The sequence below is a fragment of the Asterias amurensis genome, chromosome 6 (assembly GCF_032118995.1).
Source record: "Asterias amurensis chromosome 6, ASM3211899v1".
Classification (NCBI taxonomy): domain Eukaryota; kingdom Metazoa; phylum Echinodermata; class Asteroidea; order Forcipulatida; family Asteriidae; genus Asterias; species Asterias amurensis.
This window is the reverse complement of record NC_092653.1, coordinates 6,277,033-6,297,834: the sequence shown is the minus strand read 5'-3', so window position 1 is coordinate 6,297,834 and position 20,802 is coordinate 6,277,033. Positions and strand designations below refer to the sequence as shown.

Genomic DNA, 20,802 nt, shown 5'->3' with positions numbered 1-20,802 from the left:
TATAAGTCTATGAAATGCTTTACTTATTGAGAAAACAGTAAAATAATATCAATTCTCGAGAATTACGGATTTACTTTAAATTGTCATGACACGGCGAAACGTGCGGAAACAAGGGTGGGTTCTCCCGATGACCGATTGAGCCTAAATTTTCACAGGTTTGTTATTTTAAATATAAGTTGTGATACACAAAGTGTGGGCCTTGGACAATACTGTTTACCGAAAGGGTCCAATGGCTTTAAGACGATTTTAATTTGTTTAATCAGTTTTTAATGAGAAAGATAAACCTTGCATTAATTTTGTCTTTATAATACACGACTTAAGAATAATTGATTAGAACATAATATGATAATATTTGAAAAACAATATAGTTATAACTTGGGTCTCGATTGTCGGTCTTAATATCCACACTGACTCGTTCAGTAATTTTATTTTGATGAATCGCCAGAATTATTCATAATCGTGATGGAGTGGATAAGATGGGATGACATAATGTCACGAAATTGCTGACGTTTGTTATTACATATAGCCATCATGGCTGAATAATTGCAACTCATCTGCAGAATACGTGAGGAGGTATTGCTTTGTCAGCTGAAGAAAGTACTTTATATCCCTTTATCACGTGACTTAAAGGCGAAGTTTAGGCCCCTATATATGGTTTATTTGAACTCCATTGTTTTAATTCTAATAAATGTAGATGTATACGACACCGTGGTCGTCTATTTATGTGAACATTTCATTTCAAAAGGTGGCCGCGTTTTTTTGAGACATCGCCGAAAATCCGGAGCAAATTTTGTCCATGCAGCAGGGAGAATAATCTCTATTAGGAATACACAATCACTTCTCATAATTTTTTATTCGAATTGTGGGCCGTTGAACTGATATTCCAAGAACCATTAGGATAGCTCCCTGGATAATTTTCTTATATATTCTTTTTAAATTACCACCTTACTTCGAAGCGAAATAGTCATCCATAATGCTTTATTACCGAAAGCTGCTGTATGATGCGTATTGGGCTGCTAACCATAGTTTGTTTCTTGCCGTTCATTTTATTGGTGATTACCAAACGTACAACCTTCCAACGTAATGCGCAGCGGGAGAAAAAAAGTTAAATGTTTGTAATTGTATAATTAATTCTATACACTTAAATCGATGCAAACGATTTGATACACGATGCTGCACGGCATATGATAACAGAAACAAAAATCGTTATAGCCTGAAGAAGCTGTGTCGTCTGAAGCGGCATGGCATGCGGCAATAAATTAATTTAATTATTTATTTCGTTGATACTATAACCACCATAAATGAGCAAAGTATTCAAATTTTCAACATTTCTGCAAACTTTCAACCAAAACAAATTGTTTAAATATTTAGATTGTTGAATGTTATTTTGTGCAGTTTGTTACACACTTTGATATCTGTTTTTGCTTTGCATTTATGGGAAAAGTCGGGCTGTGACGTACACACAAATACTTCTTTTCAAAACAAGTCTCGAGTTTGTCGAAACAAATGAAACAATCGTGGGTTAGATTTTTTTAATTAAAAGTTTGCAGAAATGTTGAACTAGGACTCAACGTCTGTTTATTGAATGCTTTGCTAACATTCCGCCAAAAAATACACAACAAAGGAAGAAAAATACAAGCAAGAGCAGTTTGTTTATCAATTTTTATAACAGATCTATTAAGACCCCTTGAATTCGGCCGCCATATTGTAAAACATACGCATGAAAGGATTTCATTGGCCGAGAGTCGTGGGCGCACGTTTTCACTTTTCATCAAAGATGGCCGTCAATGACGTCATGAGCAATCCACTGTATTCAGCTGCTTTGATCATGATGATGATAATAGGGGTTTCTCCATAGCCAGGCAGATGAACAGATAAACCATGACAGACATTTTATAAAAGAAGAATTTTACAAATTTCACCTGGCAGGAACAAAACTCACGGTATTATTTGCGTCTAAAATAAAGGCATTTTTAAAGAGACAACCCCTACAAACTGAAACTTCTTCGGAGGTCCAAGCAATTGCTATAAACCTCATACCAAAAATATAGTAATAATGATAAAACTATGCTCAAAAATTCTGACAGGCCCAATTTCATAGAGCTGACGCTACCAAGGCCCAATTTCATAAAGTTAAGTAGAAAATGCTGCTTAAGAGATGACTTCGCTAAGCAAAATATGAGTGGGGCACCAGTTGCAACAATGTAAACTTCATGTAATTTTAGCTGGTGACCAGTTTCTGATACGCAACTCCGGTGCTTAGCTAATAAAAATATGATTACATGTTTAATGAAATTGGGCCCTGCAAGAAGTTTACCAGCCAAGTGCTGTCACCTTCACCTTGGAAATGACTGCATGGTTTCCTGCATTTTTGTTTCAACTTCAGTCTATCAAAAATAACGTGGCTACAATGTTTAAGCAGCCCTAAACTCGCCTCTCGTCGCAGATGGTAATAGCCGTTGCAATTGGTTATTGTACACCGCGTGTAATTTTAAATTTTTTAATCCAACCTATTAAAACTATACCACGATATCAATATTGTCCTTAGACCTGTAGAATTATTCCCGTCCGAACCTATTGTCAAATTGTGCGAAAACACTAAAACAGTTTTCGGCGTTCTCTCAAATCCTTGACAACCAATGGGTGTCGTTGTTGTATGGTGAACTCTTGCAATGATTAGTGCAAACCTCAACCTATAATGATTACCCACACAAGGATACTGTGTACATTTGGGGCCAAGATTAATCTAACCAACTGACCATAAATCAAATTACATCCAATTGGACGAGCAGGTTATTTGTCGAGTAGACGGTAGGCAAACGTAATTGTTCTCGAGAGAGTCTCAAAAAACGAACATAATAATTTTTGTTGACAGACAGCACTGAACCCCTTGTGTAACTCGTGCATTACCTCTTTAACAGTGTAAAGGCACTGGACATATTTGGTAAATGTGAACGACCAGGCAGTCTCACTTGGTGTATCCCAACATTTTGCATGAAAAACCTTTTGTGAAATTTTGGACTCAATTGGTCATCGCAGTTACAAAAGAATGAAATTAAAAAAACTTGTTGCACAAACTAATGTGTGTGCTTTCAGATGCTTAAAGGCAGTGGACACTATTGGTAATTACTCAAAATAATTATTGGCATAAAACCTTTCTTGGTGACGAGTAATGGGGAGAGGTTGATGGTATTAAACATCGCGAGAAACGGCTCCCTCTGAAGTGCCATAGTTTTCGAGAAAGAAGTAATTTTCCACAAATTTGATTTCGAGACCTCCGGATTTAGAACTTGAGGTCTCGAAATAAAAAAAAAATTTACTTTGGAGGGAGATTTTTCTCGCAATGTTTTATACTATCAGCAGCTCTCCATTGCTCATACAGTAAGTTTTCATGCTATCAATTTTTGAGTCATTACCAAGTTTAAAGTATACGAGTCTGAAGAGGTTATGTATACAATATCATTTTCCAGTTGGAACTTTCAAAGATGGCAGCTGCCAAACTTATCCACAGTGCCTTTAATCCGAGAAGTGTTTCCCTCCTGCATTAAAGTGAATCAAAGGTTACACGCGAACACACTCGCCCCCATGCAGCCACACTCAGATCAGCTATCAATTTGATTGAATTACAAGCGCGCCAAAAACGATCATAAACATCCAAATGCAGAAGTAATGTCCCATGCGGTTTCATTACTGGTTTTAGTACACCACTGATGCACTCAAGGTGGTTTTACATAAAGACATGACATTATAACTGTGTGATGTAATACTGTGGGAGTTCCATAGCCGTAAATGACTGCAGTTGATTTTTCACTCGCCCCCATGCAGCCACACTCAGCTACAATTTGATTGAATTACAAAGTGCGCCAAAAACGATCATAAACATCCAAATGCAGAAGTAATGTCCCATGCGATTTCATCACTGGTTTTAGTACAACACTGATGCACTCAAGGAGGTTTTACATCATAAGACATATGGCATTATAACTGTGTGATGTAATACTGTGGGAGTTCCATTAGCCGTAAATGACTGCAGTTGATTTTTCGTTGATTCAAATTTAGTCCGAGTTAATTGGAAACGTCCACAAACCACTTAAGGCAGCATGCAGAGAAGGATACAGTCCTCTGCTGATGGAATAAGTGAATAGACGCAGCGAAGTGATTTCAATGCATTGTCTTAGGATTTTCAAGCATTCTTTTTGGGGATGAGTTACATCCCTTTTCTGTGCCTCAAGATTTCATCGGGGAAAAAAAAACATTCGGCCGCTACATCCCTACTCTTACAAACTACGGAAGCGTTCGTTCTAATTCTCAAAATAATATAAATGAGAAAGATATGAATACAAAACAATAATCCACGGGAGGGTGTTCTAATCGTCCTGCAGTCGATTTTACGAAACGCTAGGATTAATCCTATCTCGAGTTAGGACGAGTAACCCGTCCTAACTTAGGATGAATTAAATGCGTCCTATACGTATTTGGATACGGATCTGAACCCGTCCTAAGTCCTAAAATTAATCCTAAGTTAGGAAAAGTTTGGTGAAATCGACGGCTGCAAACTAATCACTTCTGCATTGCTGTCATTTTAAATTAAGGTATTAACAATTATTTATTTGCCAAAATGGACACCAACTATAGATGGCTCAGTTTGTATAGAGCCCCTGCGCATTGCACATTAAGCCGGAGGTCGTTGGTTCAAATCTCGCTCTATAGTCAGTTTATCTTTGCTCAATCCCAAATAAGTTCAGAAACTTGTAATATTTCATGTGACACGATGAATATGCCAACGACTGTTGCATTTTAAGGATACAAAATAATGAATTATTGTTGGGACCTGACAATAAATCGCAAACAGCAGTTACGTAATCAATCTTGCAATTTTATACAAAGTGTTTTGACGTTGCAAAATAATTTATTGCTCGTTTATCTGGCATAACGCGAAAGCATTTTATGTCTTATGTTTTTAAAACATCATCTGTCAAAATTTGTTTGGAGAAAAAAAGTATGAAAAAAAAAAAAAAAATCCGTGACAAATCGGGCGATGCAACTTTCAATTATTTTGTCTTTTCCCTCCCATATAACGATGTGTCTATTATTACACTATTAATTTATAGAAGAAAAAAAACCTTTTATTTTGTGTAGCTGCTGCAAAAGAGTCACGTCTTTACTCTGACAGAGAGCGAGATAGAACGCCAGGTATTCCAGCTACGATATCACAGCTGGGACGATGCGTACTACAGACTTGGGTCCACAACGGCCGCTATTCAAGGCTGGGACAATGGCGTCTACGCAGCCGTCAATATCCACAGACAAGTACAGGAAGACGAGATGGTAAGGGTTGGAAAATTATTGTCCATGTTGTTAATTTATTTGTGGATGTCTTTCGGTTAATGAAACTAAAGAATTTCTCAAAAGGTCACTGCATGCAGCGAGAACCTGTAATAGAGTGGAAGAGTTGAAGAGGAGAAGGGTTGGAGAAAGTATTGTCCACGTTGTTAATTTGTTTATGGATGTCTTTCGGATGTTAAAGAATTTCTCAAAAGATCACTGCATACAGAGAGGAGATGGTGTAATAAGAAGGATTGGGAAAATTATTGTCCATGTTTTTAATTTGTTTGTGGATGTCTTTCGGATATTAATGAAACCAAAGAATTTCTCAAAAGATCACAGCAGCAAAATAACCCCGAGTATAATAAGAAAGACTTGATGAAGACGTTGAGAGAAGAGGGTCAAGTAAGTTTTCAGTTTTAATTAATTGAGGAAAATCATTTGGGGAAGCACTTTCCCTCAGCATCAGGAGGTTGAATTCAGACTGAGTTTTCAAACAACATATCACGTTTTTATATATTATAGTACTTTCTTTATTTTGTCCATGAGCAAGCTGTTTATAAAGCGTCTGGAGCGCCTACTGTAAAAGTTGATAAAATTTACAAATCATGATTGCCACAATCTATAAAAAGACCCAAATCCATTAGTTTCATTTGTTGATGTTCACAGTTGGGTGGAAACTGTATGAATTCAAAATACCGGATAAAGTGGTGGATGGGAATTAACTTCCCCTCCTAAAAGAAGTGGTGTGATGGGAAATATAATTTCCTTCTTTTTAAAATAGTGGATGGAAATTAACTTCCTCTCAAGTAGGCCTACTGGATGGGAATTAATTTCCTCTCTTTAAAACAAATGTTCTCCCTTTAAGATTTGTCGATCAAGGTTCAACATTATATCAAAGGCAAAGTCCAGCAATTGTGATTTTCTGTGTGGTTGTGTAAATAATGGGTGGTGGTCTAACAAACTCAACATCTTATATTTAATAATATTATTATAATGCTATTCTTGATCGTCAGTAGAACCTCAAGCTGAGATTCTGTTTGCACTGCTATTGTAATTATTCTCTAGTTTTATTAGTACATCCGTGCCCCCATTAGTGCACTTGTCCGCATGTACGATGATTTTTTTTTCTCGAAAATAACCAGAGAAGTGCAACAAATTTTGTCTTGTGGCAAACACGGTCTGTTTATTGAGTGATTACAATGATCACTTGAAATCACTCACTTGCCAGAGTTTGGTTTTTTTTACCGGAGGTAAGGTTTGGCAGACGGCATATTTTTAGCTCTGTCTCACATTGAAAAACTAAAAGCATACATCGTTATAACTCAATTAAGTTAGTGGGTAATTGTCATGGCCAACGCATGCGTCATGTGATGCACTGTAAACGTGCATTGTTAAGATTTAAATGCATGGCAACAATGCGCAATTATGTTTAAAAATACCTCTGAAGAAAAACCACACAAAATGTATGTTATTATAAATATCTCAAGGGAAATGTACACGTGATTAATTTATGAAAAGAGAATGTTTAGGTAGTTTGGTAGACAGTTATACGTAATTATAGGAAACGTGAGTTGTCAATGGTTTCTTAGATAACAAATGTTGAATCAGCAAATTTCCATTAGGACCCTTGTTTTATTTGGTTATGATTTTAGTAAATGGGTGAACATAAACTTAAAGGCAGTGGACACTATTGGTAATTGTCAAAGACTAGCCTTCACAGTTGGTGTATCTCAACATGTGCATAAAATAACAAACCTGTGAAAATTTGAGCTAAATCGGTCATCGAACTTGCGAGATAATAATGAAAGAAAAAACACCCTTGTCACACACGAAGTTGTGTGCGTTTAGATGGTTGATTTCGAGACCTCAAGTTCTAAACCTAAGGTCTCGAAATCAAATTCGTGGAAAATTACTTCTTTCTCGAAAACTATGGCACTTCAGAGGGAGCCGTTTCTCACATTGTTTTATACCATCAACCTCTCCCCATTACTCGTCACCAAGAAAGGTTTTATGCTAATAAATATTTTGAGTAATTACCAATAGTGTCCACTGCCTTTAAGAGAAATATGATAAATAATGTAAACTAAGTGTATTCATTCGGGGCCTATGCAGCATGGTGGATGGATAGTCAATGAAAGAAAATTGATGATTAAACTTGAATTTTAAGTCCAAGATGGAGCAGTGTGTTTGGAACTATGCTAACTGGATAGCAACTTTGATATCTTATGAATATGATGAGCTTGGAAAACTTCAGCTTAGCAACGGATTACTAGCCAAAATAACATCAGATGTACTAGATTGGTACCAGACTAAATGTTGCTCGGCAAAACACTTTTTAAGTATGTTCAAGTGATTCAACTTGATCAGCAGTGCACGTGAATGTTTAGGTCAAAAATATGTCTTTAACTTTACAACCGATTTCAAATAGCAGCTTGGAAAAACTTTAGCTAGCAGAAACAGATTACCAACCAAAAGAACACTGAGACATATTGTTCATAACTGGTACCAGGCTAATTATTGCTAAGCAAATAACTCTTTAAGCAACATTTTCAAGCTTTACAACTTGATCCAGTAACTGTGATGACATGGGTGGGTTGCCTATATGCTTTCCCTGATTGCAAGATGCAAAAGTTTGGCAGCACTAGATTTGTAACCAATGCATAACTGATGTGTGTCTCGGCCTATCCTAAAAATTCATGCAGGTCAAGTTAATGTAATAGCTAACGAATGTAATATCTATTCTTGTAGATTCAAGAGCAGGATAAGGTGTCATGTGAACACTTTGAGCAAACCTCTTGTGTCATCACATAAGAATGAGATGATACCCTTTCAGCATACACAAGCTCAATTTCCTGTGGCTTTGACAATTTACACACACACAGGCCTGCATATATGCTTTGTTTTTTAAAAGACCAAGTGCACCAAAGCATTTTCTCATTGGTAAAGGGCACCCTATGAGGAATTTCTACTGGATCATTTCAAAGGCACCAAGGCAATGACCAAAGGGCATTGCCTTTCTGAAGATCTGGCCTGTACACACACGTGCTACCATCAGGCATGATATTCTTCCTACTTTATAGTCTTCTTTCCAATTTTCTTTTTTTGCCCTTGGAAAAAATCAGCAAATTTGTGAATTGGTTTTTACAATTTTTTTTTTTAACTTGTCTGAACTTTGTAAATTTGCAAAACAAACATTGAAAAGAAAGGTAAATGTCCACAACGAATGATTTGTAATGTAGTGTTTTCCGGTTTTCCGTGGAACTGTTTTTTATTAAAAGACGAAAAAAAACCATGAGGAAAACAGCTTCTCAGCTGAATAGTTAAGTGCATAACTGAAGGAAGCAGTCATGGGGAATAATTAGTTTAATCAAACTGATTTATAAATGGATTGAAATCTGCTTAACTTATTCAATTAGCCTAGATTAAACTATAGTATGCCTTATATGATTAGTAATTATAACAAACAAACCAAAACCTTTATGATTCTTTTTTTGTCTGATTGTTTGCATTTTAGAAACTTGTGGCCACAACTAATTATCCCTTGAAATGATTCCATCTGCCACAATGTGCGAGAACATTTTCTTTTAACCTATATTTGTTTTATACAGGTTTTCAAAATATTGATTTACCATATAATCAAAATAACAAATGAATAGTGCGAAAAAAACTGAAAAAAATACAATGTTAAAATACAAAAATAAAAACGTGACGACCTTTAAATGTGGATGGCATTAACCCACATTATACTCCAACCATGCTAAGTTTAAAATCCTACTCATTGTTAAAATGTCAAAGTTGAACACATGTCATGCACATAATGCAAAAAAACAAACCCAAAACCCATGCCTTCTAAACCATCAGCAGTTTATTCTTTGATTTTTCTATGTGTGTATAGACCTTCATCATGTTGCAGCCATCTTGTTTTTCTTCCATTCAAACCAGATACCAAACTGAGGCTGGAAGGGCAGTCTGGTGTCTTTTTATAAGTTCAGATTAAGACTGTCAGTGTCATTGTGTGTATAGGGAATCTTACAATGATGGCTGCAGTGTCAGGCATGGAATTACATGGAGGCCATGACCTATGTTGCCCCTGGTCTTGGCCTTGGTGCCCCGTCAAATGTTTCCTATAGACATACACAATTTTAAAATGGAAATGGCCCCTCTCAAAAAAACAATTCCTGCCTTCATGAGGCTTTTGGAATGCACATGATTTATGCTGAATGCCAAAACACCCTAATCCCTGCCCCCTGCCTAAATTTGCAGTCACAGCAATCCACCATTGAAAACTACATAATTCTACGTCAGATCACAGACAGACTTAACACAGGAATTAGTGCAAGGTCTTGAAATTGGTTTCTGTAAGTACTGAAATACAAATGCCAAACATCAAAAGAACTGCTCATTATTGCATGACATCTGATAAGACGTTTTGTTCAATCTCCATGAAAAGCCGCAGCACGATTCAGTTCAACCGTAGCATCTGGCATACACAACATGAAGGCATCCCTTTGAAGGTTGTTGGTGCACAATAGCATGATCACATTGGATTACACATTCAGTATCTACACCTTGACCATGTGTACCTACGTCACATCTTTGTAATGCATCTTCCTTCAGGGCTGATGATCAAAGGGTTGAAAAGCTTTTATGATTATATGATGATTATGATCAGAGAGGAGTTATAATTCATAAATAATTTCTCACATGAAGATATTTTCACAGAGTGTAGCCATTTTGAAATAATTATGGCAGACACTATAGGCATGCACTGTTTGGTTTGGGTGTATACCGACAAACTTACCCAAACCGAACAGTGTCTTGTCCACCACTATCCCAGAATGGCTTTGGTGTCATGGCCGACCAGTTTAGAGCATCAAAATCAAGTTCTAGTGGTTTAGTTATCGGGTTTGTGGGTTTAAATCCTAGATTAACCAGGTCATGACACAAAGTGTCCTTGATCCTTCACTATCTAACTGCTTCACTTCACCATGGTGTATAAATGAGTACCTGCGAGCGAAGAGATTTATATTGTGTTTGTTGTATTTTTCCTAGTCTACCGCCTTCAGGACCCCGGTTCAAATCACGCCGAGAGCACTTTGTGGATTGGGTTTTCAGTCCCTAATCCCTAGTGTAATTCTCTGGGGATTCCCCCCCCCTCATCTAAAACTGAAACTTCCTTCCTTGTTTTTTCTACTTTGGCTCTTGAGTGGCTAGTACAGTGACTAAGTTTGCTTTTCTTGGATTCCTTATACTCACAACAAGAATATAAAAAAAATAAAAAAATAAAACCAACAGATTCTTACTTGATTTCTTTTTTATCTCTTTATGGTTTCAAATTCTTCAGGTCTATCTGACGAGAAAGTCTGGTCACCAAGAGGCATCCATCAGTTGGAAGGTTGATCTTATAGACACTGGTCTGGTTGTGGACTCCATCCAAGCACTCACACTCAGCAGAACTCTAAATGGAGGAATAGTCACCTATGACATTGTCAGCCCGGATGCCAAACCAGACATTGAAAACCTAGGTTTGTAGACTGATTTTCGGAAAAATTCCGGTATTCTGCCACCACTTCTCATTCGTTATGAAATGAAATAATATCTAATTTACTCAAATGATATTAGTGAAAAAGTGGTGGCAGGATCAGGAAAGGTTTCCTATTTTTATTTCAAGTAGTAAGTGTTTGAGTCAAACTTGAAACCTTGCGACCTTGAATTTCGTTCTTGAAGGGGCACAGTAATTTTCCTCTGATCACCAGCAGGGGCACATGTGGAAAATTAACTTTTGTATTGAAGCTTTAAGCACAGGGCACTAAGGCAATTGCTGTGTGCAAAAACAAAAGAGTGACAACGCACATCAAGTTCTCAAACCCTTCATTTTCAGGTTACAGTATTGTTGTTTACAATTCTTTTAAAAATACAGTGTGAAAAAAATGTATTTCCCCACAAAATACGACAGCCAACAATCCAACACTTTACTTTTAGCTAAAGTGTCCAACTGCACAAACTTGAAATGTAGCAACTGAAATGGCATAATTTGGTAATTCTGAATGCAAAAGGGCCTCAATGCATCAACCATGCAGACTTCCAGCCGCTGAAGTACCCTACAACTCATTCTGCCTGTCAAATTATGCCACACCTAGCACTAGAACTGTATGTAGATCACTAGTTCATGATTTGAATACCAAATTGTGCATCACACCTAAGTATTGACAGCTGTAGAGTTACATGGGTTTAGCCGTGGTTAAACTGTGGATCTTTTATTGCAAGATAGATGTTACATTTGCATCGGGGATAAAGAAAATTCATTTTGGTTTATTCCCGAGTTCTGTAAAAAAAAAAATCACAGCCATCAAAGGCCTCGACCTTTTAGCTTCAGAGGGTCAAGGCCACTTGACCTCAAAAGCTCCAAAAAGAAAGGGGCACCAATGCCAAATGAAAGGGCACCAAGGCCATTTTCAAACTTTTATTTGTTGATGAGTGTTGTATACTTTCCTCTGATTTCAAGATGGTGGTTAACTTTCCAACCCATATTTATTTGATTGTCGCTGTTTACATGCTGTGCAGAGACTAAAAATACTTGTAAACATACAGTAACAAAAGACCAAGATACTTGTAATTTAGCCATCGTATTACTCGGGTGGGATAATATTTGTCCTGTTTCTGTTAATTGTCTACCGTGCAGGGAGTGTGACCAACGGCTGGCAGACAATCTACCTCATTGCTTATCTGAGCGGTGACTCAAGCCATGGTTGCCAAGAACAGACTCAACTCCTTTACCAAGACTACCTTGACGTCGATGACGCTCCCAACACCTTCCCACTAGATATATTAATAACACTAAAGGTAACAATGTTTTGTTCTTTTTGACTGTTAAATTTTGATTGTACATACATGTATATCTTTAAAGGCACTGAACACGTTGGGTAATTGTCAAAGACCAGTGTTCTTACTTGGTGTATCCAACAAGCCAGTGGAAATTTGGTCTCAATTGGTCATTGAAGTTGCGAGAAAATGAAGAAAGAAAAAACACCCTTGTTCGGGACGAATTTGTGTGCTTTCAGATAGGAATAAAAGACTTCTAGCTAGAAGTATTTTATTATTTTAGTGATCGAGAAATTATTTCTTTCTCAAAAACTACAATACTTCAGAGGGAGTTGATTCCCACAATGTTTCATACTACCAACAGCTCTCCAATGCTCGTTAACAAGTAAGTTTTTAAGTTAATATTTGTTTTGAGTACTTACCAAACGTGTACCTTCCCTTATAATTGTACAAACTGGGACCCGTTGGAGACCAATGGCCACCCAGTTGATACTGGTTAATAATATTTGGTTTTTACCATACTCTTTCAGGCCTGTATGCTTCATTTTTATTTTAAAAAAAAAAGGGCTCCCTATGGAAATTGTAAATTCCTACTGGAGCATTTCAAAGGCACCAAGGCAATGACCAGGGGGCATGGAGGCAATTGCCTTTGTTTCCTACGTGAAGTATTAGGCCTGTACTTTTGTAAGTCATACTCCCAAGTCAAATACTGGGATGAGATTTGAACCCTCAAGTTGACCTTTGTCATTCTAGAGCAGCCAGCTTGCCACAAGACCACAGAGATTGCCAGTAGCTACGCAGTCCAAATCCTACATTTTAGCGACGGGTACTGCAACAGATAATAGATTTAAATTTTGAGTTGGGAAAAAGATTTAATTGGATTTTACCCATACACTGATGTGTATGTAAAGTGAACAGTAGTCTCAGTATTTCCCCCCCTGTGAACAAAATCCACAGGCATATTACTCCGTTGGGATTCGAACCCACGAAGCGCTTGTATACAGCTCTCCACATAGAAGATTTTGTCAAAAGCATTTTCTTAATTCATGTTTCCCTTATTTTTCCAGCCACTGCAAGAAAATCTATGCACATGCGGAGGTCAACCAGTGCCATTCTCAAAAGTGAAAATAGAACAGGACACTCCTAAGATTCACACAGCAACAATAGAAAGATGCACTTGCTATTTCCCTCAGCACTCTCCAAATATAACCCAGGATGTTGGTACCAGTCAACAGGGAACAATAAAACACCTCGATACTGCACTTTCTGACAATGAGGACACCGGTGGTAGTGCACCTCTTAGCGTTGTGAACCAACATGAAATCAGTCTTCCCGGTACCCCGGTACACAGAAAACACTACGGGCGAAAGTTAAGCCCGGGGAGCCACCGGAGTCACAAACTGAACAAGAAGAACAGGATTCAGAATAAAGCAATAGCACCCTCATGGGACAGAGCGAGTTATGACAACTCTGGGATGGATTCGCCCACGGATGTTTATGAGAGCAATAGTGTGAGGGACGGGAGTGAGCCGGAGTTAAGAGTGCTGGAGGAGGGTAGCCTGGAGATGCTAGAGACGAGAGAGGGAGGAAGGTCCAAGCTTGCTTGGTCAGACGGAAGACGGAAGGACATTAAGGCACCGGTAAGTACTAGGCTTGAGTTTAAAAGCAGGGCCCGATATTTTATTCTTGGGAAAAGTTTAGGGAGATTCCTTTGAGTACAAGGTTTTACCACGGTGTAGGCTAGGTTTCAATAGACATTTCATGCTGTTTGATCACATTTTTTCAGATTTTTTCCCAGGAGAAAACAAAATTGGAAATCAGACAGGCAGACTAGCCTATCATGCATGTACATGTAAATGGTAACAGTTTAGTCTTAAAGGTATTTTAAAAATAAAAAAGGAAATTGGCTTGCATGAACTACTTCCTACAAAGTTTCTCTACCTACGCATAATGATGAAGTGTACTTTTGAGAAAAGACAGACCGAAGAAAATTGTACAGTTCAGCAATCTGGAAGAGGCTGTCAAGTATTTTATTTTATCTTCTTTAATGAAAATTTAATTTAGGTTTTGGGTTGTTTCCTTTAAACCACCCACCTCTAAAAATTAAAAGAAAACAAAAAACAAAAACCTAATAACAAACAGTTAAACACTTAATGGTCCTTCATGGTAAACAGGCACAATCTCTCCCCCCCCCAAAAAAAAAAAGATCTAAAAAGTAGCCTGTATCATTCTGGAATCAAACATAAAACAGGTCTAACCTCAGAAAAGACACACAAAATTGTCAATTAATGCAGAGTGTTTTAACACTCTGCATTGTGGAAACCCAATAAGTGATGTAGTGTTAATCCTCGGAGCAATGGTACATTGGACTGCATACGAATGTTTCGCTACTTTTCACTGCATTAAACACGCTTTTACTTTTTTCTGTTTTTCTTTTCAATCCACTGAACTGCAAGGATTGTGCCAACTGATTGAACGATTTGTATTTGTCCTTTGATCGAGGCGTTGGGCTGTGCATACATAACATTGTCACTGATTACTTTTTGATTACTATACCGTTTGGCTGTACACTTTTGCACGCGTAAGATTCTTGGTGAATCAGTTTTTTTGTATGTTTCTGTTGTATTGAGCTATGCGCATGATTGGAATACATAAGATTAGATTGCGACAACCGGACACTATTGGTAATTACTCCAACAAATTGTTAGCATAAAAACTTACTTTGTAATGAGCAATGGAGAGCTGTTGATAGTATAAAACTTTGTGAGAAATGGCTCCCTCTGAAGTAACGTAGTTATGGAGAGAGAAGTAATTTCTCACTAAAATTTTTGAATTGAATTGGATACCTCGGCTGAGGCCTCAAGTTCAAGCATCTTAAAGCACACAACTTGTGCAACAAGGGTGTTTTTTCTTCCATTATTCTCTCGCAACTTCAACGACTTTCACAAATTTGTTATTTTATGCATATGTTGAGATATAACCAAGTGACAAGACTGGCCTTTGACAATTACCAAAGGTGTCCAGTGCCTTTAATTTCTCACTCAAATATTAAAATATTTTGCGCATCTTAAAGCACACAACTTGTGCAACAAGGGTGTTTTTTCTTCCATTATTCTCTCGCAACTTCAACGACTTTCACAAATTTGTGATTTTATGCATATGTTGAGATATACCAAGTGACAAGACTGGCCTTTGACAATTACCAAAGGTGTCCAGTGCCTTTAATTTCTCACTCAAATATTAAAAGAATTTAGGCATCTGAAAGCACACAACTTGTGCAACAAGGGTGTTTTTTCTTCCATTATTCTTTCGCAACTTCAACAACGACTTTCACAGGTTTGTTATTTTATGCATATGTTGAGATATAACCAAGTGACAAGACTGACCTTTGACAATTACCAAGGATGTCCAGTGCCTTTAATTTCTCACTCAAATATTAAAAGAATTTAGGCATCTGAAAGCACACAACTTGTGCAACAAGGGTGTTTTTTCTGTCATTATTCTCTCGCAACTTCGATAAACAATCGAGTCAAAATAGGTACACAGTTTCCACAATTCAGGATTGCCATTTTTTGCTCATCGGTACATGTAAAACAAAGATTGGTTTATTTTCATGGAACTTTTGGACGAATCAGGAAGAGTTGGCTGCTATTGGTATCATTTGTTTTTTTAAAGGGTCTATGTAACTTTTGTAGGACACAAAACACAATGATCACAGATTTACACTCAACTTACACAGTTTGAAGATAATAATAGTACAAAAGCTTCCCTGAAAATATTACAAGCTGAGGTGCTGTAGTTTTGGGGAAATGAGTAAAACAATGTCATGAAAATAATTTTCGTCTCATGAGACGAACATTATTTTAATAATTTATAAACAAATTTTCATGACATTGTTTTACTCATTTCTCAAAAACAACAGCACCCCAGTAAGTAGTATTTGAAGGGCAGCTTTCCACTATCATTATCTTCAAATCCTGTAAGTTTAATGTAAATCTATGGGCATTTTGAAAAAGTACCCAAATCCTTCAACACTCTTTTTGTTTGCTCTTTGCTCTAGGTGGTCGCTGAGGACACACACAGTACAAGGAGACGCTTTTGCAAAGGATCCATGTGCACGATATCATAGAACTTTAGCCAAGTTGGTGATCGCAATTATCTAAGTCATCCTGCTGTCTTTCACTCCTAAATACAGACTAATTTTCTTAGTGAACTGCCACAAAACATGTATGACACGAACCACAATTGAGACCCTAGTGAATGAAAATGCCATCAAGATAATCCAACGATATGGCAGCATCACATAAACAATGGCCTCAAAGTGGTGGTTTAATAGTGACACAACATCCCTTCATACACATCGCCAAACTAAGTCAGCAAGCACAATTTACTTCAGAAAATACTTAAAAAGCAAACTATGGTGACCTCAGCCCAGTGAATGAAACTGCCAACAACAAAATCCAACGGGACCGTCTTCACGGAAGCAATTGAGCAAACGCAGAGTGGTAGTTTCAAATGCAATTATTAAACACTAAGTGACACAACAATCCTTCGTACACTGCGCTACTCTGCGTAACCAAACACAATTTAATTCAGAAAATACTTAAAAGCAAACTATGGAGACCCAGCTCAGTGAATGAATTTGCCAACGAGATACTGGAACAAGCCTGACACTTCTCCACTGAGGCGATAGAGCCTACAGAGAGTGGTGGTTGTCAAAGTGACACAACATCCCTTCGTACACTTCGCCATGCTAAGTCATCAAGCACAATTTACTTCAGAAAATACTTAAAAAGCAGACTTTGGTGACCTCAGCCCAGGGATTGAACTTATCAACGAGATGACCCAACGGGCCCTGAGACACTCCAAGGAGGCAAATGAGTCAACACTCTAGTCTCTTCATTGTAGAGGCGACACATTCATATCCACACTTTGTCATCGAACACCACTTATTTTAGAATACTATATGTTATCAATATAAATCCAGGCCGGATACCTTGTGGAGGCAGCAGAGGAAATTGCCTCTGTTGCCCCCTGGTTATTGTCTTGGTGCCCCTTGAAATGTCCCAATAGAAATTTACTGTTTCCTCATAAAATAAAATTTCCTCATAGAGGTGCCTTTTTTTTAACAAAGATGTGCCCTTGCCCTTTCCAAAATGAAGCACTACATGTAAATCACAAGAGTTGACATCAGACACATGAAATACAACAAATTGACAAATTGGCTTGGGTGGTCGTCTCTATTATTCTCCTAACATTCTTGCTGACAACATTATCACTGTCATGGCAACAAGCTGAAAGGTTCTTAATCCTTTTTGACAATGGTCCATGTTTGAGGAAAATTATATCAAAGGTTGACGTTTCGATTCTTATACCCCACACGGAGTTGTTGAACAATACACATGGATGTGACCTGCCCCTAGTTCTGAAACTATACACACAGGGTAACCAAACACTCAGGAAGGTATGTTTGAATGCATCCAACCTTCATAAAATGGATTATGGTAACATTATTAACCTGATTATTAATTCATTGTGTAAGGAAAGTTTAGTGTATTTTGCCAACTTTTTTAAAGATGTGTGTGTAAAGCATGACCCATCTGCCCTCCCGTACTTTTCCAAATTTCTGAACCCTGTATTTTTCCACTGACAAGAGTACTTTTTAGTGCACCAGCAATTTGGCAAATGTTATGAAGAACATTTTGTTAACCTTTTGTTAAGAGGCTTTTTGAAAAGTCATCCTGCATGTGTTACTCATAAACTTCAAGAACAGCTACTGCATTAAAAATAGAATTTGTATATTTTGTAAACAATCACTTTGAGAGAAGGTTTACTCTTTCTGTGCCAGTGGGTTTTTTTTGTTTTTAACCTAAAATGGCCACCTTTTTAAAAAGAAAATCTAAAAAATCTGTATGAAAAGGACGAAATTGTCTTTCTCACCAAGCAAACTATATCTTGCTATATAGGATTTGAGGCATTGCATGGTGGGGTATCAATATATATTTGGTTTGCGGTAACACCATGTGTGTATCTACTTGCCAGGTAGAGTTGTTCTTAGGGAACTGTCTTGCTTTATTCTACTGCCGTGGAGTAGATAATCGGAGGTTCGGGAGACTTCTCAGTTCTGAAAAGAACTGTCCTGCTTTTATAACTATTACCAGGGCGGATGGTATAGAAATTAGACTGGACTACTACTTTAGCTTATAGGATCGTAATAACTGTACTGCCGCGGAGTCAGTTCTGAATTTGGTCTCACAATGGTCTTGCTGTTACTGATTTGTGTTTTTTCTTGGTACAGCCCTTAAGTCAATAGTATTTCTTGAGTGATAATGCCCTCTCATTATGAACCACAGTAGGCCTACAATACATGTATATTTTATGGGTCATACATATTCCATTGATGACATTTTCTGGGTATACAGAAAATCAACAAATACATTAATGGGCAATGACGCTTTCAGAATACATACAAAAGATCGTGGCTCTTTTGTAAACAAGTGATGCCACAGGTCACATCGTCTATAGTCGACAAAACATCCCAATGGAAATATAACACCAACTTATTGTGAAGACAACGAAGAAATTTCAGAGATGGGAGGAAAACCCTAAAGGGAAAACTCACACAGTCAGGTAGGGACTGGAAAACCCAATCCACATACAAGGCTCAGGTCCCCAGAATTGAAACTGGGGTCCACAGAGAGGAATTGAAGGGTCCACAGAGATGAAAGTCAGGGACAGAAACAACTGAGCAAACCTGACTGATGCATTTGGCTTATAAGGGACAAGAGGGCAATCCGTCATCCTTCCTTTCCGTCCATCAACATCACATTTTAAATTTTTCCTAATCACATTATTGTTGTGCAATAAGCAGTAGAAACAAAGTGACAGTATTCAATGAATATTTGATCAGATATTTTGCCATATACCATATTTATCATATTTAATAACTTTAAAGGTTTTCATTGTGCAAGATGTTTTAAGAGTATAATGTTATAAGTTATCACACAAGAGTGAGTGGAATACGGAAAAATATAGCGTTTCTGCGTCCCATATCCAATTAGGCCGAAGGCGGAGTTGGATATGGGACGCAGACGCCTTATATTTTCCGTATTTCCACGAGCGCATGTGTGATAATGTATTTATCTTTAAGCAAACTTGGCACATGACATAGAACACACAAGACGCATGATAGTGATATTAGCTGTGCAATAAAGGTTTTTATCACCACTCCATTCTGCAAATCTGATTGAAGGATTAGCGCGTACTTGAAGATAATGACTATTATTTCAACAGACCTAGAGGTTGATATTTAAGCAGGGTTTGAAATACCCGCTTGACACCAGCCAGAGTCCAGCAATGTTAGTATTGGTTCAGTAACCATCACTAAAGGTAGGGTCATTGCTGGTTTCTGCCAATGTAATAATAATTTAGGCCTATAAAGGCAAAATTGTTCAAAAATACAATCACAATCATCTGTGAAAGTTTCTGTTGAATGCAGCACCTACTTAATGAGAAAACAACTGTCACTGTGTTTTCATCAAGAACTTTGAATCCATCCACATTTAACAAGATGAAAATGGGTACCAACCACACTTCTGGCCGTATTGAGGGCAGCATTCAAACGGACACCACAGATATTTCAAAATATCCATCTTTAGCCAATCTTTGGAGATTCACACTATTCGATATATAATACTGTTATTGATTTCTATTTGTCAGGATGCTTATAATTACCATTTTTATAACAAGTTAGCTGTCGGATAAAAAATACACATTTCCTTTTTTGGAGTCATTACCATAGTATGCCCTTACACATTTTAAGTGTGAACATCTGGTAGTTTCCCCAATACATCTTTTTAACTATTAATTGATTGGTACTATAAGCCACTTTGGAATGTCAGCTGCGCATGTCTGTTACTGCTGACAACGGATTTTTTCTATCTCCCGTAACCTTATGACAATACCCACTGGTATTGTCAAAAGGTTATGGGAGATAGCCAAAATCCGTTGTCAGCAGTAACAGACATGCGCTGCTGACATTCCGAATACTTATTCTGATCCAAACCAACTCGGCGAAAACTTAATTAATGGTATTGAAAAAACTATTTTCCTGTCCAGTGTAAATGCTGATTTTAAATGACCTGTGGTTTTGCATTCTTGAGGAGATTTTCTTTAGATTTGAGTGCTGTGCTCGTACAACTTCAATGCAACTTGAGCATACATGAATGACAAGTATGATGTTACATATTTAAGTGAGTTTGGTAACAGAGGTGTGCCTGGCCAGTGATGACTGGTTAATTATTTTTAAATGGTGGTCACATAATGGTCTTTGAAAGAGCACAATCTTTCAAACCATGTTTCAAAAAAAAGTAAAGAAACTTGTTAAACAAATCTTGCAAACTGAAGTTTTGACACAATGAGTGATCAGTCTCCAACTACATGAATCACCACATGCCTCACAATGCCAAAACTGCTTATGTGGACGGTAGAGCCATTTGCCAAAAATGCTTCAATGTGAGTGGTAGACTGGGGAAGCCACCAACTGTGCTTAATTTCTGCAATAGACCGGCAAGTCTCGCACGTTAAAGTGCGCAAGTTTATCTCCTTCACACGTTAAAGCAATGACGTGGGACCAAGTTAGACTAACTTTTA

At 37.5% G+C, this 20,802-nt stretch overlaps 1 protein-coding gene across 1 annotated transcript in view; it reads left to right on the top strand.

Annotated features, from left to right (window-relative positions):
- The window catches only part of LOC139939030 (uncharacterized), a 38,662-nt gene extending 17,953 nt beyond the window's left edge, over positions 1-20,709 (top strand). Inside the window, exons 4-8 of the mRNA XM_071934741.1 lie at positions 5,140-5,328; positions 10,673-10,853; positions 12,011-12,171; positions 13,218-13,790; positions 16,211-20,709. Coding sequence (XP_071790842.1) covers positions 5,140-5,328; positions 10,673-10,853; positions 12,011-12,171; positions 13,218-13,790; positions 16,211-16,279 — 1,173 coding nt within the window. The 3' untranslated portion in view covers positions 16,280-20,709. The remainder of the gene's footprint in view (positions 1-5,139; positions 5,329-10,672; positions 10,854-12,010; positions 12,172-13,217; positions 13,791-16,210) is intronic.
- The last annotated feature ends 93 nt before the right edge of the window (positions 20,710-20,802 follow it).